The 26017-nt window shown below is 40.8% G+C and overlaps 1 protein-coding gene across 1 annotated transcript in view; it reads right to left on the reverse strand.

The window, feature by feature from the left end:
* Positions 1–16332: 16332 nt before the first annotated feature.
* sf3a3 (splicing factor 3a, subunit 3) overlaps positions 16333–26017 on the reverse strand; it is a 29926-nt gene continuing 20241 nt past the window's right edge. The window contains exons 14-17 of the mRNA XM_063033963.1: positions 22429–22539; positions 21517–21607; positions 20763–20818; positions 16333–16880 (exon numbers count right to left, since the gene is read on the reverse strand). Of these exons, the coding sequence (XP_062890033.1) occupies positions 16803–16880; positions 20763–20818; positions 21517–21607; positions 22429–22539 (336 nt within the window). The 3' untranslated portion in view covers positions 16333–16802. The remainder of the gene's footprint in view (positions 16881–20762; positions 20819–21516; positions 21608–22428; positions 22540–26017) is intronic.

Raw genomic sequence — 26017 nt, forward strand, 5'->3', positions numbered from 1 at the left:
CATTGAAGGAATGGTGACATTGTCACCGTCAGGATGGTGTGTTACTTGGAGGGGAATCCGCAGCTGGTGATGTTCCTTGTCCTGCTCGGCCGGAGAGGCTGCAGGCGTTGTTAGAGGTGGTTGGATGACTGCAGTGAACAGTCCATAATGCAGCTGATGTGCAGTGGTAGGAGAGGAACAAAACTTTAACCTGGTTGCCGGGATGCCAGATGCTGCTTTGTCCTGGATGGTGTCGAGGTTCTGAAGTATTGTTGGAGCATCGTCCAGGCAAGTAGACAGTACTCTATCACAATCCCTGCATATGGTGGAGGTCTGGTGGTGGGTCACCCACAACAGGATCTGATCTTGTGGCTACAGTACTGATGAGGCTGGTCCAATTAATTTTATGGTTAGTATCGATGCCCAGATGTTGATGGTAGGGGACTCAGTGATGGCAATCCCTTTAAATGTCAAGGGTAAGACCCATTCTTGTTGGAGATCTTCATATCCTGGAGCCTTTGTGGGATGAATGTTACCCGCTATTTGTCCACAGAGGCCTGAGCATTGTCACAGGGATGCGTTGTTTCATTTGCTGACGAGTTACAAATTGAACTTAACATTTTACATACATCAGCAAACAGCCCCTTTCCTGGTTTTTTGATGGAGTGAAGATCGTTAATGAAGCAGCATAAGATTTGAGCGATGGAGGATGAGAGGTGACCTGATAAGAGGTGTATAAGATGATGAGAGGCATTGATCATGTGGACAGTCAGAGGCTTTTTCCCAGGGCTGAAATGGCTAGCACAAGACGGCACAGTTTTAAGGTGCTTGGAAGTAAGTACAGAGGAGATATCAGGGTTAAGTTTTTTACGCAGAGCGTGGTGAGTGATTGGAATGGGCTACCGGCAGCGGTGGTGGAGGCGGATATGATAGGGTCTATTAAGAGACTATAGGTAACCCTAGGCAATTTTGAAGGTAACAACATGTTCGGCACAGCTTTGTGGGCTGAAAGGCCTGTATGGTGCTGTAGGTTTTTTTATTTTTCTGTGTTTCTATGTTTCTAAGATGTTTGATCTACAACACTAGTTGAAAAATTCCTGCAATGCCACATACACTGTCTGGTATCATAATGTATCAAATTCCTCACGTTAAAATATTAAAACTATATTCACGATCTCCTTCTCCCTCTCCCTTTCCATCTCCCAACTCCCCTCCCCTCCTCTCCCTCCCCTCTCCCTCTCCCCACTCCTCTCTCCCTCCTTCCCTCTCTCCTCTCCCCCTTTCTCTTCCCCACTCCTCTTCCCCTCCCTCTCTCTTCTCCCCCTCCCTCTCCCCTCTCCCTTTACCCCTCCTGCCTCTTTTCACCTCTCCACTCTCTGTTTCCCATCTTTCACTCTCTATCCTGCTCTCTTTCTCTCTCTCGGCATTATCAGTGAAATTAAAATAATATCCCTCCAGAAAAGACCGAATAATAAGTGTCCAGGGATATCTCTCTAGCATTTGCCGATAATTACACAGCTCACAATGAGTAAAAAGATTCCTCAGTGAAGAGAGTGATTTTCCAGAACTCTCACCCATTTATTCTGAACGTTAAATGAAAGAAAGCAGACTGTGTCACAGTTATAGATGCTGCTTCCGTGTTCCAGTATATGGAAAGACCACTCTCATGCCCCATCTCTATGGGGAAATGTGTTTCTATCCAAAGCCCTATTGGTGAGTTTTCATTGAAATGCTTTTGACCCAAGCCGTAAGAATATTAGCTTCATAAGCTTTCACTGCAGAACAAAAGCATTAATCCACGTCTTTCAGAATCAGAATCAGGTTTATTATCACTGAGGCATGTCGTGAAATTTGTTGTTTTGCAGCTGCAGTACTGTGCAATGCATAAAACTTTACTACAAAAAATAAATAATGCAAAAACCGAGCAAGATAGCGAGGTAGCCTTCATGCTTTGTGGACCATTCCGGAATCTGATGGTGGAGAGGAAGATGCTATTCCTCTCATAAAAATGAGGGAAGTGCAAGACTGATATATTCCAATTAAAAAGAAATTTTCAAATGGAAGAAGGACACTAATGTGGCTGACAAGTGAAGTCAGAGCCAAAGTAAAAGCAAAAGAGAGGGCACACAAGGAAGCCAGGGCTAATGGGAAGATAGAGGATTGGGAAGCTTTTAAAAACTTGCAGAGGAAACTAAGAAGGTCATTAGGAAGGGAAAGATGAATTATGAGTCAAAGAAGATACTAAAAGTTTTTTTAAGTATATACTGTAAAGGATAAAAGAGAGTTGAGGGTAGATATAGGACCAATAGAAAATGACGCTGGAGATATTGTAACGAGAGACGCAGAGATAGCAGAGGAACTGAATGCGTATTTTGCATCAGTCTTCACTGTAGAAGAGATCTGTAATATACCGAACATTCAAGAATGTCAGGGAAGTGAAGTTTGTGCAGTGAAAATTATGACTGAGAAGGTGCTCAGCAAGCTTAATGGTCTAATGGTGGGTAAGTCTCCTAAACCTGATGGAATGCACCCTGGGGTTCTGAAGGAAGTAGCTGGAGAGATTGCTGAGGCATTAACAATGATTTTTAAAGAATCAATAGATTCTGGCATTGTACCGGATGACTGGAAAATTACAAATGTTACACCACTATTTGAGAAGGGTGGAAGGCAGCAGAAAGGAAACTATAGAGCTGTTAGCCTGACATCAGTGGTTGGGAAGTTGTTGGAATCAATTGTTAGGGATGACCTGGAGGCACGTGACAAGATAGGCCAAAGCCAGCATAGTTTCCTGGAAGGAAAATCCTGCCTGACTAACTTACTGCAATTTTCTGAGGAAATTACAAGCCAGATAGACAAAGGAGATGAAGTAGATGTGGTGTACTTGGATTTTCAGAAGGCACTTGACAAGGTGCTGCACAGGAGGCTGCTTAGCAGGATAAGAGCCCATGGAATTACAGGGAAGTTACTAGCATGGGTGGAGCATTGGCTGATGGGCAGAAAACAGAGAGTGGGAATAAAGGGATCCTACTCTGACTGGCTGCTGGTTATCAGTGGAGTTCCACAGGGGTCGGTGTTGAGACTGCTGGTTTTTATGATGTATGTTTGGACAATGGGATTAATGGAATTGTGGCTAAATTTGCCGAAGATAACAAAGATAGGTGGAGGAGCGGGTAGTGTTGAGGAAACAGAGAGCCTGCAGAGAGACTTAGATAGTTTAGGGGAATGGGCAAAGAAGTGGCAAATGAAATGCAATGTTGGAAAGTGTATGGTCATGCACTTTGGTGGAAGAAATAAATGGGCAGACTTTTATTTAGATAGGGAGAGAATTCAAAATGCAGAGGTGCAAAGGGATTTGGGAGTCCTTTTGTAGGATATCCTAAAGGTTAACCTCCAGGTTGAGTTGGTGGTGAAGAAGGTGAATGTAATGTTGGCATTCATTTCTAGAGGTATAGAAGATAGGAGCAGGGATGTGATGTTGAGGCTCTAAAAGGCACTTGTGAGATCCACACTTGGAAATTTTTGTGCAGTTTTGGGCTTCTTATTTTAGAAAGAACATACTGGTATTGGAGAGGGTTCAGAGAAGATTCATGAGAATGATTCCAGGAATGAAAGGGTTACCATATGAGGTACGTCTAGCAGCTCTTGGGCTGTATTCTCTGGAATTCAGGAGAATGAGGGGGGATTTCATAGAAACATTCCAAATGTTACAATACCTGAACAGATTAGATATGGCAAAGTTATTTCCCATAGTGGGGGAGTCTAGGACAAGAGGGCACAACTTCAGGATTGAAGGACGTCCATTTAGAACAGAGATGCGGAAAAATTACTTTAGTGAGAGTGTGGCACTTGGCCAAGTGGTTAAGGCATTGGACTAGCGATCTGAAGGTCATGAGGTCGAACCCCAGCTGAGGCAACTTGTTGTGTCCTTGAGCAAGGCACTTAACGACACGCTGCTCCAGTCCACCCAGCTGAAAATGGGTACCGGCAAAATACTGGGGGTTAACCTCGCGATAGACTGGTGTCCTATCCGGGGGGGAGTCTCGTACTCTCAGTTGCTTCACGCCACGAAAATTGGCATAAGCACTGTCCTGATGAGCCTATAAGGCTCGGGACAGACTTTACCTTTAACTTAACTACTTTAGTCAGAGGGTGGTAAATCTGTGGAATTTGTTGCCACGAGCGGCTGTGGAGGCCAAGTCATTGGATGCATTTAAGGCAGAGATTGATAGGTTCTTAATTAGCCAGGGCATCAAAGGGTATTGGGAGAAGGCAGGGGAGCAGGGATGATTGGACGTATTGGATCAGTCCATGATTGAATGGCAGAGCAGACTCAATGGGCCAAATGGCCTACTTCTGCTCCTAAATCTTATGGTCTTTTTCCCAAAACACTGAGTGTTCATCTTCAGACGCCTCCCTGATGGTCGCTGTGGTAAGAAAACATCTCCTGGATGGTGAAGATTTTAATGATGAATGCTGTCTCCTTAAGACACTGCGTTCTTAGGGTATTTTCGATGATAGGAAGACTGGTGGCCATGAGTCTCCAATCCTCTACAGCTTTGTTTGCTCCCTTGGACTGGAGCCTCCATACCAGACAGTGTTGCAACCAGGCAGAATGCTCTCCATCTGTAGACGTTCGCTAGCATCGCTGGTGACAGATCAAATCTTGTCATAACCATAATGAAGCATAGCCACTGTTAGTTACATAACTCAGAATCACATTTAATGTCACCAGCCTACAGTATAATAGTTAAATTTTAAAAAAGTCGTGAGTTCAATGTCCATTCAGAAATCAGATGACAGAGGGGAAGAAGCTGTTTCTGAATCACTGAGTGTGTGCCTTCAGGCTTCTGTACCTCCTACCTGATGATAGCAATGAGAAAAGGGCATGTCCTGGTTGGTAGAGGTCCTTAATGGAGGACATCGCCTTTCTGAGGCACTGCTCCTTGAAGATGGCCTGACTACTATGGAGGCTAGTGCCCATGGTGGAAATGAATAATTTTACAACTCTCTGCAGCTTACTTCGATCCTGTGCAGTAGCCTGCACCCCTACTCCCACTCCCCAAACCAGACAGTAATGCAACCAGTCAGAATGTAACCGAAGTAAAATCCAAAAAGCTGACAACATCTCAAGAACCCCAGAATGTATCAATTCTCCTCAGGGGATAGGACATAAAAACATTAAAAATAGCACAGAAAAATATGAAAAGGATGGTACTGTAGAAACTAAATATAATAATAATAATAATAATTGGTTTATTGATCCCAAGTAGGAAATTATTTAATTTGGTTTAAGAAGTCTTTGGTCAAAATTAAAGCACAGCCTCTTCAAGCGGGCCTCACTAAAACTCACCAATTAAAGTGACACCTGCAATCCATTTGCAATATGAAAAGTGGCTACTGAACCTGTTTGATTGTGTTCTAAAGCACGGGAACAAAGGGTGCACGTGAGTGTAAAGAAAACAGAGGAGAAAGCATTCTGATCACTTGAAGTTGCACTTATACACATTTACAGTATATGCTGTTATTTCCATTTTCATGCTCCCTCAAAGGCATGTTTAATATTCAAGGCCGTAAATGAGAGGTCTTGCTTTTATCTGTGGTGATAAATGTATGGCCCGTATCATCATGGCAAAGTGAGACGTGTCAATTAATCATAGGGACAGAATCGGAGACAACAGCTCCATAGATTTTCCCTCCCCCACAACCTGGAGGCTTGCAACCTGTGTCGGCATCACATGATTGATTGAATGTTTTTCTCATCGGAAAGGTCTAACATCACAAGGTCTCTTCTTTTCTTTTAAAATAATTTACTCTCTTTAAACAAACGTGGAACACATATCATTTAGAAAAATACATGTGATTAATCATACTTAAATCTGTGTAAGAACATTTGATGCTCCAAATTACCATCCACACATTTGAGGTTCTAAAGCTTTTCGTATTGCTTAAGTGTAGTTTGTAGTGCGATGATTATACCATTGACATCAACGCACATGAGACCTTTGTGAAATGACTCATGTTTTCATCCATTTTAAATTATTGGTCTGTCACACAGCTTAACTGGGAAATGGAGCAGAAACCCCACAGGAACTTTGCCAAAAATATCCTCCAAATCCTGTGGTATCATTCCACTGATGTGATGGGGGCCACGGATGAATTTTTATTTTCTATTTCGAAATCTTTGTTTAAAAGTCATGGATTTAAATGGCAAGAATGGATATAAATTTATTGATGAGTAATGCTTTATTCAAGGTTTCAAATTTTTAAAAATTACAGAATTAGTATTTCAAATGTACTATTTTTCCTATGCAACTGTACACTAACTAAATATGAAGTGTGGTGGGGCATTTCCTAAAGTGAGAACTTATTATAAGTAATTAAAATAAGGACTTTAGTTACATAAGTCACAAGGTATTTATGTTGAAGTTCTAATTTTGATCCTGGGTCTCGCTCTTACCCACTCAAAACAAAAACAGAGGAATAAACATCTTATCACGGGGGCAGCTTGGTAGCTTAGTGATTAGCACCACGACCCGGGTTCAATTCCCATCGCTACCTGTGAGGAGTTTGTACGTTCTCCCCATGACCGCGTGGGTTTCCTCCGGGTGCTCCTGGTTTCCTCCCACAGTCCAAAGACGTACCTGTTGGTAGGTTAATGGGAAATTGTAAATTGTCCCGTAATTAGGTTGGGATTAAACTGGGGGATTGCTGGGTGACGTGACTCGAAGGACTGTATCTCAATAAGTAAATAAATAAACATTTTAACACTTTAAGATCTTTTTCAATGATATCATAGAACAATAGTAACAGTTCAAAATGACCCTGAGGCAATAACAGTCAATGAGTTTGATGTAGCAAGTGCAGACTTTCAAAACACATTTTATAAAATGTCACATAATATGTTTATCATTTAAGACTGAAGCCCAGAAAGTCCAAAAGCAGAATTGGGATTAGGTTTAATATCACCAGTACAGGCCATAATCAATACTGAACTAGGCATGACAACCCACCTCAGAGTACTGAAATGTTACGTTTATCCAGTTACGTTATATGGCTCAGAATGTTGGACAATATCTAGTAACATGAGGAAACAAATTGTAGCAGTAGAGATGTGGTTTTTGAAGAGGAAGCAAAGAATATCATGGACGAAACGATTATCTAACAAGGATGTCATGAACAGAGCAAACACAAAAAGAGAGGTAAAGTATGAGATCATGAAAAGACAACGTAACTTCATTGGGCATGTGATTAGGAAAGAGGAGTTAGAATGCACGGTAATTATGGGAAAGATTGAAGGGAAGAAAGCAAGAGGAAGACAAAGACAAATGATGATGGAGACAGCAGCCAGAGAACTGGAAATGAATACCAATGAATTGATCCACTTGACCCGAAACAGGAGTGTGTGGGCCATGGCAGTCAAAGCTCGAACTGGGTATCATGATGATGACGATGATGATGATGACGACAGGCCTTGAACTTTGTTAGCTTTGCTGCAACGGTATTATGTAACACATAATAATAGAGAAAAAAACTGAATTACTGTAAGTATATAAATATAATAGTTACATTAACTAAGTGCAAAAAATAGAAATTAAAAAGTAGTGAGGTAGTGTTTATGGGTTCAATCTTCATTCAGAAATCGGATGGGAGAGGGGAAGAAGCTGTTCCTGAATCACTGAGTGTGTGCCTTCAGGCTTCTGTACCTCCTTCCTGATGGCAACAATGAGAAAAGGGCATGTTCTGGGTAACATGGGTCCTTAATGATGAACTCCACCTTTTTGAGGCATCTCTCCCTGAAGATGTCCTGGATACTGTAGGTTTTCACAAACAAAATGGTGGAGGCATTTTGTGTTCAGAAAAAAAAACGAAGGAACTCATTTATTGAACACTAAAAAACTGTACACAAAGCACGCTAAAAGCCCTTTATATAATTACTTCATCACATCAGACCAGCCTCTTAAAGTGAACCCCAACCCAATGTCAGTGGTTGTGAATTCTGTACGTTTCCACTAATTACATTACCCAGCAGTACTACAGAGGCTAGTGCCCATGATGGAGCTGGCTAATTTTACAACTCTCTGCAGTTTACTTTGATCCTGTGTAGTAGCACCCACCCCCCAGCCCCCATACTAGATGGTGATGCAGTCAGTGAGAAGAGATAACTTTATAATGGAACATTCCATGAACAGTCTCCCTTCACAACTGAGCATGTATTCAGAGTTGTTAAGGATCCTAGCTAGTGTAAATTAAAGGGATTTATTACTCTTTGGAGGTGAATTCCTATTTGATTTCCTTTGGGAGCTGGTACCTTTGGGAAACATCTCAGTTTCTTATGTCTACGAGGAATAGTGTGCGAATGCCTTTGATGTGACTTTAAAGCTCATGTGTGGGCATGTGGCCAAATGGTTAAGGCATTCGACTAGCGATCCAAAGGTCGTGAGTTCGAGCCCCAGCCGAGGCAGCGTGCCGTGCCCTTGAGCAAGGCACTTAATCACACATTGCTCTGTGACGACACTGGTGCCAAGCTGTATCGGCCCTTGCCCTTCCCTTGGACAACATCGGTGCCGTGAAGAGGGGAGACTTGCAGCATGGGCAACTGCCGGTCTTCCATACAACCTTGCCCAGGCACAGATCCATGGTCTCGCAAGACTAACAGATGCCTTTACTAAAACTCATGCACAAACCAATTGCTTCAAGGTATTATTCTTGCCGACAAAGAACATTTGTCCTTAAATAAAGAGATCCACATCTAAGGGAAAATACATATTCCTAGTGAATGTCAAACCGACTATGGCCATGAGTGTATCTACAGAACATACTTCCAAGCTGGACCTGAAAGTATTGGTGGCATCATAGTTTCCCATCTGCAACGTTATCATCATTAAACCTCAAAATGCTGTCTGCCATTCTTTACCATTTAAAATATATATACACCACATTAAGTGTTTGGATTGTAGTGGTCATTCAGAAGGTAGTTTTTTATTTCTTCTATGTTCTTTTCCAGTATATATGGTATTTTGCAGTCAAGAATGTCCTTTATACATTCAACTGTTTATTACTTTCTCAGAAGGTTCTGAATTGCTTCACAATTAACAACCAATTACACTCCTGATTTTGTTGACATATGGGCAAACCTAACAACCAATTTGTCCTGTGAATAATAAATGTTAAACAAGCAAATCACCTGACAGTCTGGAGCTTCGCTTCAAAATGTTGACGGAGGAATGTTTCCCAGATCTCAGGGAGAACTTTTTCTCCTTTGAAAGAGTGCCATCTCTTCATGAACTGCTAAGAGGAGAATTGCTGCTTTCTTTTTTTTATATAATATATTATATAATAGCTTAACACTATGTATGATTTTTTTGATAATGTTTATTTCAATCTCTGTTTGTATTGTTGTTGATATATATATATATATTTGAGATAATTCTCCTCTTGTTTGTATTTATGTTCCTTTTAAATCAATAAAAAGATAAAGAATGAATGAAGGAAAGTGCCATGACACTGGGTGGACTGATATGTTTTACACGAGGAATATCTAATCGTATGCCAGCCCAGGGGTACATAGCAAATGTCATGTTCCTTCAATTCAGTACTGCAATGTAAGGGTACCTTATGTTATTTGACAAATTCAGAGTTCGAGACTATACCAGAATTAGGTGTTTGATAGTGGGCTAGTAATTAAGAGATCCAATCCAAAAAATAACTATCCTGAAAGTTGACTGTGAAGCTATCAAATGACCACTGAATGGGCAGCATGCTCCTGCTACAATTGAGTGTGTTGCCTTCAAAGACGTCTAACATCCCTAAACCAGGCAACCTGGTTAAAACTCAGGATGCCATCATTAAAAGAGCATTACACCACAACCTATAAGAATGTGGGCATCACACATCCCTCTCTGTCATCATAAAGTTTTAAAGATGAGAAGCACATGTCAGGAGTATCCGTGGAGAACCAAGAAACAAATTTACTAATGGGACAATATGCAAAGTAATGATGCTAGTGCCAGCATATGCAAAGCGGATCTCGGGATGCCTGCCAAATAATAGATTACATCAAATCGCTGGTGACCTACTTGTATGAGGTGTCCTATAACACATCCATCTCCAGAAGAAACTCTGTGAACATGTTCTCCAACATATGAGTATAAATGCTCAAACAGAAGCAGTAGAGAGTGAAAGTGCTCTTAACAAACACTTACTAATATCTTGCTCACCAATCCATGGTTTCAGTTCCACCAGAACCATTGAGTTCCAAAGCTCTTATCACCTTGGTTGAAATATTGACAAAAAGTTTGAATTCCAAAGTTGGTTAAATTTGACAACACGGAACTGCATTGCACACGTCTTCTGCAGCACATGTCAGAATGTTGTTTGATGCTCATATTTGTTGCCATATTCAATTCCCTTGTCTCAATTATAATAGTACGTGGAGTGAGTTTAAGTATTGACTCAGTTAGCTTAATCTAAAGACGATATAGTTCTAATTCTATGCTAACAATTTTAAAGTTCTAGAAAAGGACTAAATATGTTTTGTTCTACTTGCCATGGACACTCAGTGCATACTTTATTAGGTACAGGAAGTACCTGATAAAGTGGCCACTGAGTGTACGTTCAGAAGTTATTATCCTTCAACTATAAGGCTTCTGAACCAGTGTGGATAACTTCACTCACCACAACTCTGAACTGATTTCTCAACCTATGGACTTACCTTCAAGGACTCTTCATCCCATGCTCTTGATATTTATTGCCTATTTATTTATTAATATTATTATTGCTTAGGGCAAAAGTGAGGCACCATCATGTCCTCTCTGCCCTAGCAGAGTGAGCAGGGACCACATCCTCCGAAGCTGCCCAAAAGCCCTGGGAGAAGGCCACTACTGCGGGCGCCACGACCAGGTGCTGAAGGCAGTGGCAGAAATTATCTCCTTGGCCACTAACAACAGTAAGCACCTCTACCAACTCAGAAAGCCCTTAGTTTTTGTCAAAGCTGGAGACCAACCACAGTCTCATCCAAGATCACCAGCAGGCTTGCTCGCGATGATGTCTGACTGGCCACTGAAAGTCGATCTTGACAAACAAGTAATGTTCCTTGACTTCATCGTTGCATCATCCCTGAGGCCTGACATGGTCATTCTGTCAGAAACCTCGAAGCAGGTGGTCATGGTGGAACATACAGTGCCTTGAGCAGGAGTTTGAATGCAAGAAAGCCAGATACCAGGAGCTGGTAGAACAGTGTCAGAAACAGGGGTGGAGGGCACGACGTGAGCCTGTATAGGTGAGATGTAGAGGTTGTGCTGGCTGCTTGCTGTTCGGAAATTACTCTCTCCTTGGCATTACGGGGCTGCAAAGAAAAGAGCCATCAGGACCGACACAGAGGCTGCTGAGCGAGCCTTCAGATGCCTATCGATCAAGAGCTGTGACCCATGGACCAAAGCTGCCAGGACACAAGCTGGGACCTGATCCACCCTGGCTGGGTCACCTCAGTGGGGGTGTCTGATGTTGAAAGACCCGAAACACCTGATGACATCACTGATGATGTGTCCCATGCATCGTAGGATGCACCTCAGCATTACAGCTCATGTTCTCAGTATTATTTATTTGCTGTTCGTCTTCTTTTATACATTAGTTGTCAGTCTGTGTAGCTTTTCATTGATTCTATTGTATTTCTCCATTCTAGTGTGAATGCCTGCAAGAAAATGAATCTCAAGGTCGTACAACTGATCGACAGACGACACAATAGCCACTGCTCTACACACCATCCTTACACACCTGGAGAAGAAGGATGCTTATGTGAGAATGCTGTTCTTGGACTACAATTCAGCATTCAACACCATAATTCTATCCAGGCTCAACAGAAAGCTCAGAGACCTCGGCCTTGACCTTGCCTTGTGCACTGGATTCTGGACTTCCTGTCAGATCTCCATCAGGTGGTAAGGGTGGGCTTCCTCATCTCCACCCCTCTGATCTCAACACAGGAGCCCTTCAGGGCTGTGTACTAAGTCCCCTCCTTTACTCCCTGTATACCATGACTGTGTCGCCACCCACAGCTCTAATCTGCTAATTAAATTTGCCGACAACACTACATTGATTGACCTATTCTCAAACAATAATGAGTTGGCCTACAGGGAAGAAGTCATCTCTCTGACACAGTGGTGTCAAGAAAACAACCTCTCCCTCAATGTTGCAAAAACAAAGGAGCTGGTTGTGGATTACAGGAGGAATGGAGATGGGCTATTGACATCAATGGATCTGGCATCCACATCACTGAGGATCTCACATGGACTGTACACACCAGCTGTGTGGTGAAAAAGGCACAACAGCGCGTCTTTCACCTCAGATGGTTAAGGAAGTTTGGTATGGGCCTCCATATCCTAACAACTTTCTACAGGGGCACAATTGAGAGCATCCTGACTGGTATGGGAACTGTATCTCCCTTAATTGCAGAATTCTGCAGAGAGTGGTGCAAACAGCCCGGCGCATCTGTAGTTGTGAACTTACCATGATTCAGATCATTTACAAAGACAAGAGTGAAGAAAGGGCCCGAAGGATCATTGGGGACCCGAGTCACCCCAACCACAAACTATTCCAGCTGCTACCATCCGGGAAACAGTACCACAGCATAAAAGCCAGGAGCAACAGGCTCCGGGACAGCTTCTTCCACCAGGCCATCAGACTGTTTAACTCACGCTGATGTGACGAGAATACACATAAATTAAGATGTTAGCTGGCCTGGGTTGGCACCAGTGGGATCAGCAGTTGGTCTGCCACCTGTCTTCAGGAGAAAGAGAGATAAGGAAAACAATGGAGCAGCATTTGGAGATGTTATTGAAGGGACGGGAGAGAGTAACGGAAGGAGAGCTGTCAAGATCGGCTCCCCCTTTGAACCCTGAACTGTTTGAAGTGATGGACAGGCGATACCCCAGCAGGGGGATAAAAAGGGACAGGTTCGCTAAGGCAGGACACTCGCGACACCCCGAGGTAACGAGACCCTGGAAGCGGTGCGTCTCCCACAAGTCGGTGGGAAGTTTTTGGACGGCTGGTCGCGGGATCAAGCCATAGACGCTCAGGGTGGAAAGGCACGATCGGCGGGAACCTGGTGTGTGTCCACCCTTGCCTGGGTGCTAGGTTCACCGCAGAGAAACAATCGTATCTAGAAACGGAGGGGTCACGGTCGGTGACCTCAGATGACATCACAAAGGGCTCGCCCGAAAGCTGACTGCGAAGGTCTGTGTGGAAGCCGTTTGAATATTCATGCATTTTGCTCTCTCTCTCCTTCCCACCACACTGTCCATCTCCCATGGCAGCGATTACTGCGAACTGAACTGAACTAAATTGAACTGAATTTTGTGTCACTTTGAAACTGGTCATTTACCCCTAGACGATAGAGCTTGATTGATCCTGTTATCTTAATTCTGTGTACATGTGTGTTTATCATTGCTGAACTGTTGCATTTATTATCCTTTTGATTAGAGTACTGTGTTGCTTGTTTCTTTAATAAAACTTTCTTAGTTCTAGTAATCCAGACTCCAACTGAGTGATCCATTTCTGCTGGTTTGGCAACCCAGTTACGGGGTACATAACACTGATTTGAGTGTATTTCTATGTTACATTGACTGTTCTATTTATTACATACAACTATGATTACACATTGCACATTTAGACAGAGACGTAACATAAAGATTTTTACTCGTGAAGGTTGTAAGAAACAGTCAATTCAATAAGGTGACATATACAGTATGTACCTTGATAATAAATTGACTTTGAACTTTAATTTTTTTTCCCACTTGTGTTCCTTTATCATCTTAAGGCAGCCTCTCAGCCCGCAAGCATTCTTCCAATAACATAAGTAGTTCTCTACTTCCCTACTCAATCTCTCTAATTTCATGGCAGACAGCACCCTGAACAGACTGCCGTTTACATTTGCAATATTTCGGGATTAATGGAGATACTCATTGGCACTCTAGCTGCAGAGATCACTGCATTCTTGTCTTCCAGAGATGGTGGCTATATTCATTGAACCTTGCACTAAATATGAGCCCTTCTATCAGGCCGAAAGGACAGAGAAAAGTGCAAGGAATTACTGGAGTGAAAATTGTGCTCTATATATGTAACACAAGTATATTGTGTTGTTGTTGTTCATGGCATAATGCCATTCAAGCAAACAACATCAGTGATATTGCCAACAGAATTTGAAGAATTAAACAAAATGTTGTGGTTAAATGGTCTCCTTGGTGCACACGTTTATTCAGAGTCCTCAAAGGAGTTCAGGGTGGGGAAAGGGACACTGAAATTGTCATTTCCTTAGCAGCAGCAGATGTGTTGATGTTTCCACTGACATTGCTCTTGGGAGGTGTTAAAATAGTAATGGAATGGTCCTTCACAGCTGCTTCCACTAGAAGGCACAACACAGGAGTCAAATGATTGACACCTTTCCTTTTTTGGTCGGTAGTTGCAAAGAAGTATACACATGCAATTATACAAAGGCCCCAGATGCTTAATGTGGACTCCACATCACACTTAATTATTTCAGCGCAAGTTTTAGGATCCTTCTTTTTATCAGTGGTGTCTCAGCAGCAATTTTAATGGACCTCCATAGAAAAGAAGTGGAAAAGTAAATCTCAGAATAATAAATGATCTAAATCTATGTGATCGAGGCAGTTTAAGAATTAATTTGGGGCTTATCAAAAACCTATCCTAACGGAGCTATAAAATAATTGAACTCATTATATAATTTCCATGTTGGTCCTAAATCCCTCAGAAATGAAAACATTTGTTTGTGTTCGGTGCAAACTAAAAAAGGAAGTGACTGAAACATTTATAGGTGAAATCAATCTGAAAAGGCCAATGATAGGAAGTTCTCCAGCTGCAAATTATGTTAATTAAAAATTATATTTGATAAGATCAGTTTGTCACTTAAACAGGAATTCCCTATTTTAAATAGAAACTGTTGCTTTGGATAATAAAGTACTAATAATACACCATAGATTAATAATATAGCTTTTGGACTGACTTATGAGCAAAACTCAAACTGTTAATCTTTTCCTTTTAAACACAGCTTCACTTCTTCCACTTGCATTTCAGGTCTCCAATTTTCTGTCTAGCTAGATCGATAAATTACAGTCATACAAAATCAGACTACTCCTGCAGGTTGAAATATGAGATAATATAGAATTAGAAACTTACTGACTTACTGGCATTATGGGCCTAGAATTTTATGAGATAAATGGAAAGAAAAATAGAAGCACAAGCTGATAATAGTAGAGCAAAGTCTAGACTGCATCTTGGTGAATGACTTAAATCACCAATCATGGTTTTTAGTTAAAAAAAACTTTAAAGGTTGCAGCACTATGAAGGAGGAAATGAGGAAAATTAGAGTAAAAGGTAGAAATGGAAGGATATAGAGACATAAAGAATTACATTTTTTTAAAAACTGAAGAACTAAAATATATATTAGAATTACCTTCAAGAATGAATTATGATATCAAACTAAATGTTGCAACATTTAAGGGGAGGGGAACGTCAACTCAGACCATGAGAGGCCTGCGTGGGGCATTTTCATGCCTTACAAGGCGCAGATTGGAAGCCTGTGTGGGGCGCCAGCAATGTGTGATTAAGTGCCTTGCTCAAGGGTACAAACACACTGCCACAGCTGAGGCTCGAACTAGTGACCTTGAGATAACTAGACGAACGCCTTAACCACTTGGCCATGTGCCCATTTAAACCATTCCTCATCTATGTCGGGCTGCAGGAAAAGCCGTTAATGTTGAGCACAAACCTCAATTTTCTGTGATGAATTTAGTTTTTTTTAAAAACAGTGTTGGTGGGAGTTGACAGTTTCATGGGGCTATCAGCAGAGCAATGCAAACAGGTCAGCAAATTGGGGTGATACACATCTTCCTTGCCATAAACAACTTACTCTTCGTATAGTAACATAAACTTTCCGTTACTTTGTCAGCAAATTCCATCTTCAGCTCGCCTCTCTTTGCTTTCACATTACCTTTTTACCAGTTGTAATACTTGCTAACTCCATGAGTATTTTTATGTATGGCGTAATTTAGTATGCATGGATTTCTTGTCACATGGCACAAGAGGCACTGTACGCCAGATGGAGCATGATTTACAGTAATGAATCAATTTATCTCAAAGCATCAGGGCTGGGTGTTAGTGAAAAAGGCAGGGAGAAATCTATGCAACTGGGAGAAAAAAATGGAACAGCATTCAGGAAGTCATGACGGAAGTAAATGGTGGATAAGTGCTACAAAACAGGAATAAAGCAGCAAGCTGGCAGTCAACAGAAGGCAGATAAAAATACTTAAAACAAGACTAAAATGCAAAAAAGAATATCACAATTTACTTTATTAAACTGTGAAAATGTCAGATTCTGGGGTGAAAAAATTCCCAAAAGCAAAGGTCACACTACTAAGTTCAATGAAAGGGGATTGTCTGCTATATATTCTGCTTTGACAAACTGCTTATCTGTAAAAGTTTTACATCCACCAACAAAAAAAGACTCTCATAGCGGTCCCACTTTCTTGGTTCAAAATGACAGAAAGTTACCTGTCATGCTTATTTCGCAAAATACAAAACATAATTTTGTAAAACATTACACTGAGTTTTGGAGAACTAACAAATAATTTTACCATAAACTGAATTATACAAATTTTCAAACATCCAGTTCACTTTCAACTTCTTTTGAATTTGTGTACAGACGTTGGAGAGTACTGGATCTGGTTCTTGAATTAATGAGAGGAAGAAGAAACTAAATTAAGCAAGCACCCTTATCACTGTGAAAAAGTCTGAAGAAGTAGCATTTCATTGGTTTAGAGTAAGCCTTGTCGTTTTAAATCTTCATAAGTCTTCTTGTTAACTACATTTCCACTTGAGTCTTCATATTCTTCCTGAAATGTAAAATATTAATTCATAATTAAAACAATTCTTATAGTCCTGCAGAAAAATGTTATTATAATTTCAAAAATAAGGCAATTAAACTACTTTAAGTAGGAACGAATAAACTTGCACTTAGATACCTATACTCAGTGATCGTCTGCTCTAAGATTTTATAGAATGAAAGAATATCAGAAAAATGGCTGTTTACTAATTTAGTTTTTTTTGTAATCTAAGTTAATCAAATAATATGAATAAGATGCTGTTCTACTTCTATAATCACGAAGGGTGAGCATATTTTCACCAAGTTTAAAAGTCACAAATTTACATTTGCTCCAGGACATAAGCAATAGTTGGGAACAATGTAATTCTGAGGAAGTGCCGTCAGAGAAATCTTCTGGATGAGACATTAAACTAAGGCCCCAGCTAACATTTTAGACCAAACAAAGATTTAATAGCACTCTTGCCAAAAAAAAGAGTAGAAATTCTCCTTGTGCCCAGCCAACATTTATCTGTCAACAATGTAAACAGTCCATCTGATTAGTTTATCGCCTTGAAATATCATTTCTTGTTTGTGATTCTGAAAATGCTGCCTGACCTCCCAAGGAATTCCAATAGCAATATTTCATTCCATTCATGTCCTCAATTTATATCTATCACATTCACTAGCAGTTTAACTGGTTATTCAGTCCAGGGCTGCTCACATCTGTATAGTAAATAGTTGCTGTGTTTATCTACAAAACATTCGTGATTCAATTTCAGAAAGGAGAGTCGGGCTGGATATCAAGGACACAGAAGGTTCTGTATAACTGCAAACGTGAAAACAATTTTTAGTTTCTAAATTGACAACACAGACAAAGGATTATCAAAACAGCACAATGGTTACAAAATACACCAGTGAGTGAACTGGCAAAATGCTTGCTGTATTACAATCTCATTTCCTAAAAGTTAAAGGATATCATTAATGAAAATGGTTGCAGGAATTAATATCCACTAGATACAAGATAGTCTGTTGTGTAGAGTTAGCAAAAATTAAAGAGATGACAATTGAGTGTGTGGTCCATCAGGTAGATTGGCAAGCTAGTTTTAAATATAAATTGCAGAACATTTAATTTAGATATATACATATAAATAAATCAACCAACGAAACACTACATAAGTGGATCTCAGTAAAACACAGAAACTAGCTTACAAACAGAAGATAAGCAAGGATGTAGTGTTGAGGCTTTATAAAGCATTGGTGAGGCCTCACTTGGAGTATTGTGCGCAGTTTTGGGCCCCTTATTGAAGAAAGGATATGCTGACATTGGAGAGGGTTCAAAGGAGGTTCGTGAAAATGATTCCGGGTTTGAAAGGCTTGTCATGTGAGAAGCATTTGATGGCTCTGGTCCTCTACTCACAGGAACTCAGAAGAAAGAGGGGTGACCTCATTGAAACCTATCGAACGTTGAAAGGCTGTGAAACAGTGCTATGTGGAGAGGATGTTTCATATGGATGGGAAGTCTAAGACCAGAGAGCACAGCCTCCGAATAGAGGGGCATCATTTTAGAACGGAGATGAGGAGTAATTTTTTTGGCCAGAGAGTGGGGAGTCTGGAATTTGTTGCCACAGGCAGCTATGGAGGTCAAGCCATTGACTATATTTAAGGCAGAGGTTGATAGATTTTTGATTAGTCAGGGCGTGAAGAGATACGGGGAGAAGGCAGGAGATTGGGGCTAAGGAAAAATGGATCAGTCATGATGAAATGGCACAGCAGACTCGATGGGCCAGATGGTCAATTCTGCTCCTATACCTTATGGTCTTATAACCTTACAAATTTCAAATATCTCAGGCTGAAGGGAAAGGCTCAAGACAAATGTAATGTTAAAAATAGGGTAGGAATAAGCTTCATAGTTAAGCATGTCAATAAAGTAAATGTTATATGTATTACAAACTATATAAGCTGTTAATTGAACCACATCAACTATGGTACATTTTCTTTAGATAGCACCAATAAACTTCACATGAAGGGCTCTAACTGGCATTTTAGGAAGACGATTTCTAATACTAGGTCAATTCCCAGGCTAGCTACTAGTCAGAAATCACCAAGACTAGCCAGGAGAAAGATAGCAACAGACTTCTCAGTAAAACAACTATCAAATCTGGTTGGAAGAGACTGCTACTGAATGCAGTGAGAGCAGCAAATCATTCACAGTAAGACCCTTTCAAATCAAAGCACTGTAAATATTTCACAACATTGTGACTAACCTGAATGCTAATGAGGAAGATGGTAGCAAGAACTCATGTCAGTATAAAAAGTAGAATATTTAGGGAAAGTCAGTATGGCTTTGTGTAGGACATATCAGGACTTACAAACTTGATTTGAGTATTTTTTGAGGAGGTGACAAAAGTGCATGAGGTGGGTAAGACAGTCGATATTATCTGGATGGACTTTACAGTGCTCCAACTGTATAGGATACTGGTGAGGCTGCACCTGGAGTACTGCATGCAGTTCTGGTCTCCTTGAGTAAAGATATACTGGGTTTGGAGGCAGTGCAGAAAAGATTCATTAAGTTAATTCTGAAGATGAGACTTTAGTCTATGAGGAGAAATTGAGTCATGTTCGACTATACTCGCTGGAATTTCAAAAGGAGAGTGGATCTTATAGAAAAATAAAATTATGAAACGAGTAGATTAGAGCCATGAAAGTTGTTTCCTCTGGTGAGACTAGAACAGATTTAGGAGGGCCATGAGGAGAAATTGCTTTTCCCCAGAGTAGTGAATGCATGGAATTCTCTGCCCAGGGAAAAAGCAGAGGCTTCCTTGTTAAATATATTTTAAGATGTAGTTAAACAGGTTTTTGCGTAACAGGAGAATTAAGGGTTATGGAGAAAAGGCAGGTAGGTGGAAATGAGCCCATGGCCAAATCAGCCATGATCCTATTGATTGGCAGAGCGAGGTCTACAGGCCAGATAGCCTACTCTTGCTCTGCTTCTTATGTTTAATAAGGCATTTGTCAAGGTCCCTCTTAGTAAGTTGGCATTTGTCAAGGTCCCTCTTAGTAAGTTGATTCAGCAGATAATGATGCATGGGACCAGGGTAATTTACAAGTTCAGATTTGTAACTGGCTGATAGACCATTATCTTCTTCTGGTTGGAAGTCTGTGACTGATGGTGTTTTGCAGAGATTGGTAGGTACAGAGAACTCTGTTGTTTGTGATAATAATTTGGATGAAAATGCAGATGGAGAGATTAATGCATTTGTAGATGACACCAAGGTTGGTGGAGTTGTGGATAGTTGAAGGACTATCAAATAACACAGTGGGATACAGATATGGGCAAAGAAATGGCAGATGGAGTTTAATCCAAGGAAGTGTGAGGTGTTGAACTTTGGGAGGTCAAATAGAAGGAGAAAGTATATAGTTAATGGTAGGCTCTTTAATAACATTAAGGTACAGAGGGATCTTGGTATCGTGGTGACTGATAAGTGACACAAGGAAAAGTAATTTTTAATGCAGTTCTCATACTTGCATATCACATAGACAGCATGGTCGATCCTGAGCAACAGTAGGTCTCAAAGGGAACTGGACAAGTATATAAAAATGTCTCCAAGATTAGGGGAGAGTGACTAGTCAGATTGCGCTTGCAAAGAGCCCGCTCAGACTGGATGGACTAATTGACCTTCTGTGCTATAACCTACATTAACAAATCCATTGATCCATACAGTGCAGCAACTGTTTTTCTCCAATTATTCTCCTTTCATCTTGACTTTGGTCATAGAAACATCCCTCTGATTAAAATAGCTGACCCAAAAACCATATGGCTCCAACCTGGAAGTAACCAAGTACTTCAAGAGCAAGCTGCATTAAATACTATGTGCTTCATTCACAGTTCAAGCAGCTTAATTATTGCAATTACCTCTGTGTCAGGCTGCCATCTCTCCGCTGCCTTTGAATGCTTGAGTTTTGCCCACACTAATTGAGAAAAAGAAATTGTTAATAGTCTTATCTAAAAAGTATCTAAAAAATGAATTCTTCTCTCCAGATAAATCACACCAAATACCAACCTGTTTATCAAAATGTGACTAAGATTATTTTGACTAAATAAAAGTGATTAACAGATTACTCTAGATAGTTTAGAACAGACTAAATATTCTATATAGTCATAGTCATACTTTATTGATCCTGAGGGGAATTGATTTTCATTACAGTTGCCCCAACCAAGAATATATATATAGTCTAAATATTATAGATTAAGCAAAGGTGTTACTTCTACTAAACAGGAAGATCTAATGGTCTCCTGTGGCTCCTAATCTGACTTTTTAAGGTCATATCATTTGACTGTGCCTTTTCTTGATTTATGACAAAGAGGAGTTGAAATTTCTGATTAAATATTGAACACTAGGAGCAAAGGCAGTTCAGCATTTTATTTATTGAAATATTTCAAATTTCCCAAAATCACCTAGCAAGAAGATAATGTATTTTAAACGAAGTACTTTTTAAAAGAATAAGTTTCATAAACCCACTGATTGTTTCTAGCATTTCTTTCTGACTGAAAGTGACCTGACTGTATAGAGCCTCTGTGCTAGAGGTAAAAACATATTTTTAGTTAGAAGGGATATACAATGTAATTTTACTCAAACCTGACTCAAGTAAAACAAAAGAGCACTTACGAGATACTGCATCCTCAATTTGGGTAACATTTGCAAAATGAGCTGTGTTGGGGATTCCAAGACACCTCATGCCATGAGCATGACGCCATTCCTAAAAATGGTGAAAAAAGTAACATGCATTGAACAACAGAAATAAATATTCAACCTATACCATCTTCTGATTTTCTTTTTAAATAATAACTTAGTTGTCAACAAAGTTCTATAAAAAGCAGTATGTTCAATCATTGTGGATTAGTAGATGTTCCTGCTTTTATCTCCTCACTTCTCTCCAAATATTTTCTACCAAAACTTGTGTGTGCCAATGTCCTCTCTGCAGATACTACCTTGCACTGGGCAAAGCACTACAGCAATAGCTTGCACGGACAGAATACCCATTAATTGGACTGGGTGAAAAAACCAACTCCATTTAAGTGACAGGTTTCACTAGGTACATTTACAGACTGGCCACAGTGGATGTCCCCCTAAGGAAATACTTTTAAAAAATGAGTAAACCAGCTTTTAACAGTCTGACAGTCATTAACACCGAGTCACATGTCATCAGCTTACAACGGGGTCAAAGTGGCACATGGTACAACACACATATATTATTGTGATCCCCAAGGAGAGGATTTCCTGATTTCAACTTTGTAGCTCTGTACAACTTAAAGCAAAGGCTGGGATCGCAGAAAATAAAAAGAGGCCATTCCATATTCTAACAGAATAAAATACCAGACTAACTTACCGATCTCAAAAAATCCCACAGAAAGGAGAATTCATTGATCACAAAATACTTAAACCAACTTACTACTCCTTTTGGGGAATTAACACAATACAACTGAAGGAAATAAAGTAAAAATTAGTAAGGTTACCTTGAAAACAATGTATTTTAGCTTAACATAAAAGTTTACAGACAAAGGTAAAATTATCACTTACAGCAAAGTGGCGTTGGAATGCTTTGGGTCCTCTGTAAGTGTAATTACCACAGATTTCACAGTTATAGTTGATATTCAAACCATGCAGCTTATATAACCAGTATGGAATGGGCTGCAAAAGAGAGAGAATAGATAAGAAAGTTAAAACTATACTTTAGAAAGACAGAAGTGCCTATTGAGATGTACAAAATTAATTAACACTGCCATCTGCTGATGACATGTAGCACTGCTGCCAATTGATCTCAGAGTAAAGAAAAATGGATGCCTAAAACCAGTAAGAGTTTAAAGCGGGGTAGGCAACCTGTGGCCTGCAAAGGTATTTTGACCAGCCTGCGAGCAAATATTGAGATACTTTGCTTATCCGGCCCGCGAGCGATTTTTCCTTATTCTGAGTGTTTCATGCGACCACACTGATGGACATGCATGGTGTCTTGTTACACTGGCCCCAGGTTCCGTTTTGTTCCAAACCAAACACTGATATGTACAAATGACGGGAAGGCAGACTACCCTATGAATATTTATTAGATACTCTCAGTGCATGCGTAGGTTCTCAGATGGGATCGTTCAAATTTGTAAACAGGAACAGCGTCACTGTGTTTTAACAAGAAATCCACGCTAAATATCCAGATATTTACATGTGCTATGATACTTGAATAACTTTTGAAATAAAATCAAAGAAAAAAATTCCAATGGCAATGAATGCAAAACGCAGGAAGGTAGACGCTGAGTGCTGTAAAAGCAGTGAAAATGAAGGAAATACCTGTGCCAGCTACGAAGTCTCAAAACGTATTGCAGAAAAGATGAAGCCTTTTACAAATGGAGTTTGTCAAAGAATGTTTACTGGCAGTGGTGGATATTATTTGTCTTGAAAAGAAATCTTTATTTACATCTATCAGCCTGTCAGTAAGAATGATCACACGGCGAGTTGAAGAAATGTCAGATGTTAAAAGTTGTTTAAGGGGTGCCTGCAATGAATTGCACTTTTTTCCAATTGTGCTTGATGAGAGTACAGACTTGATAGACACTGCTCAACTTGCAGTGTTTGTGCGAGGAGTGACCTCAACTTTTCAAATTTTTGAAGAGTTTATTCAATTAATTCCTATGAAGGACACGGTTACTGGAGCAGACATTTTTGAAGCTTTGCTGAAAATTATGTCAGAAATGAAACTTAATGTGTCGAAGCTAATTGGCATCACAACTGACGGGGCACCAACAATGGTGGGACAGAAAAACTAAACTGAGTTCTTTGATTACTAATTGGCATCCTTGGTTAAGCACAAATGATTTTCTAGCATGCGTTATTCATTAATTTGAGGCAAAACATAACTAGATATATTTAAATGGATAATTCCCATATTTCAAGTTTTTTTATGGCATTTATCTGGCCCACCGTCTGCTCATTAATACGCAATCCGGCCCACAGAGGCAAAAAGGTTGCCGACCCCTGGTTTAAAGCAACCAGGACCAAAGGAAAAATGCATGCGAAGTGTGTTACTGCCTGTGGTCTGAAATTTAGGAAAATCAAAAAAGTTACAGATGCTGCAAATCTGAACTAAGAACAGAAAATTCAGTAAACATTCTCTTATTCTGTTTGCAAGTTTGCAGCCTGTTCCAGCATTTTCTTGTTTTATTATTGGCTCAAGGTTAGCTCCATCTGAATCAGGGAATGGATAGATTATTAATCCTAGTGTTCTGATGAACCAAAACATGAAATACACTTTTCTGTCTACAGGTGCTCTCTCTTCTCTTTTGCCTGTTACACTGCTGGCAGTAGTGAAGGTCTTCCATCTCTGGCAGTGTTCACGGCTTCCTTCATCATTTCAGTAGCTTCCTCTCAGTTTTCACTACTGTCAGTAATGCATGTCTTGAAGACTCAGGTATACCATTGCTGTTTCCGTAACAATTTGTTTTACCAGTCAGGGTTGTTCGTCCTGAGATGAACCCCTGAACCTGGAAGATAGGTGGATCACTCCTAGTCTGACCTCTACCCTTTGACCTATTTGGCATGGGTGACCCTACTAAGAGCCAAAGCATAAGGTCATGACTCCAGCCAACACACTCTCCAGGTCATTGTAGCATGCAGGCCTCCAAACACGATATCTAGCTTTGTTGAGATACAGATTTCTCTCATGTACGTGGGAGGTGGTGCAATATCTTTACTAATATTCAGGTGACTGCTGTAAAGGGGGCACATTTAAAGCCATTTGTTTTCTGCAGGATTGAAACCCCACATACATCAGCTAAAAAGTTTCTTTGGGCGGGACTCCAGCCTGTACCAATGACCCCTTCTCCCATCTTCAATCCTCCTTCTCTGCTTGGGCACTCTGCCCTAGTTTTCTGCCCACTCTGGATCTTTTTTATCTTTAACTACTGCCCTTAACGACTTCTCCTTCAGCTCCTCCTATTTCCTTCAAATCCAAGGTGTAGCCATTGGCAGTCGCATGGGTCCCAGCTATGCCTGCTTCTTTGTCAGCTACATGGAACACTCCATTTTCCAAGCCTACACCAGCATCACTCCCAACTCTTCCTACGCTATAGTGGCGACTGCATTGGTGCTGTTTCCTGCACCCATATTGAGCTCATTAATTTCATCAACTTTGCCTCCAATTTCCACCCTGCCCTCAAATTTACTTGGTCCATTTCTGACACCTCCCTCCCCTTTCTCAATCTTCTATCTCCATCTTTGGAGACATCAATCTACGGATATCTTTTACAAACTCACTGACTCTCACAGCTACCTTGATTATACCTCTTCCCACTCCGGCACTTGTGAAAATGCCATTATCTTTTCTCAGCTTCTCCATCTCCGCCGTATCTGCTAAGGATGAGGCTTTTCATTCTAGAACAAATGAAAAGTCTTCCTTCTTCAGAGAAAGGGGATTCCCTTCCGCCACCATCAACACTATGCTCACCTGCATTGCTTCCATTTCATGCATGTCTGCCCTCACCCCATCCTCCTGCCGCCACACCAGGGATAAGGCTCCTCTTGTCCTCACCTACCACCCCACAAACCTCCGTATCGAGCACATAATTCTCTGTAACTTCTGCCATCTCCAACAGAGTTCCACCATCAAGCACATCACTCCCTCCCTCCCCCACTTTCTGCAGGGATCGCTACATGACTCCTTTGCCCACTTACCCCTCCCCACTGATTTCCCTCCTGGTTTTTATCCTTGCAAGTGGAACGTGCCAAACCTGCCCCTACACCTCCTCCCTCACTACCATTCAGGGCCCCAAACAGTACTGCCAGGTGAGGCAACATTTCACTGTGAGGCAGTTGGGGGTAAATATCCGGTGCTCCCGGTGTGGCCTCCTATATATTGGTGAGACCCGACATAGATTGGGAGACTGCTTCACCGACCACCGTCGCTCCATCGCCTCAAAAAGCAGGACGGCCCAGTGGCCACCCATTTCAATTCTACTTCCCATTTCCATTCTGACATAAGTCCATGGCCTCCTCTACTGCCACAATAAAACCACACTAGGTTGGAGGAGCAACACCTTATATTGTCTGGGTAGCCTCCAACCTGATGTCATGAACACTGATTTCTTGAGCTTCTATTAATTGCCCCCCTCCTCTACTTCACCAT

The sequence above is a fragment of the Mobula hypostoma genome, chromosome 26, assembly GCF_963921235.1.
Source record: "Mobula hypostoma chromosome 26, sMobHyp1.1, whole genome shotgun sequence".
In the NCBI taxonomy this organism is placed as follows: domain Eukaryota; kingdom Metazoa; phylum Chordata; class Chondrichthyes; order Myliobatiformes; family Myliobatidae; genus Mobula; species Mobula hypostoma.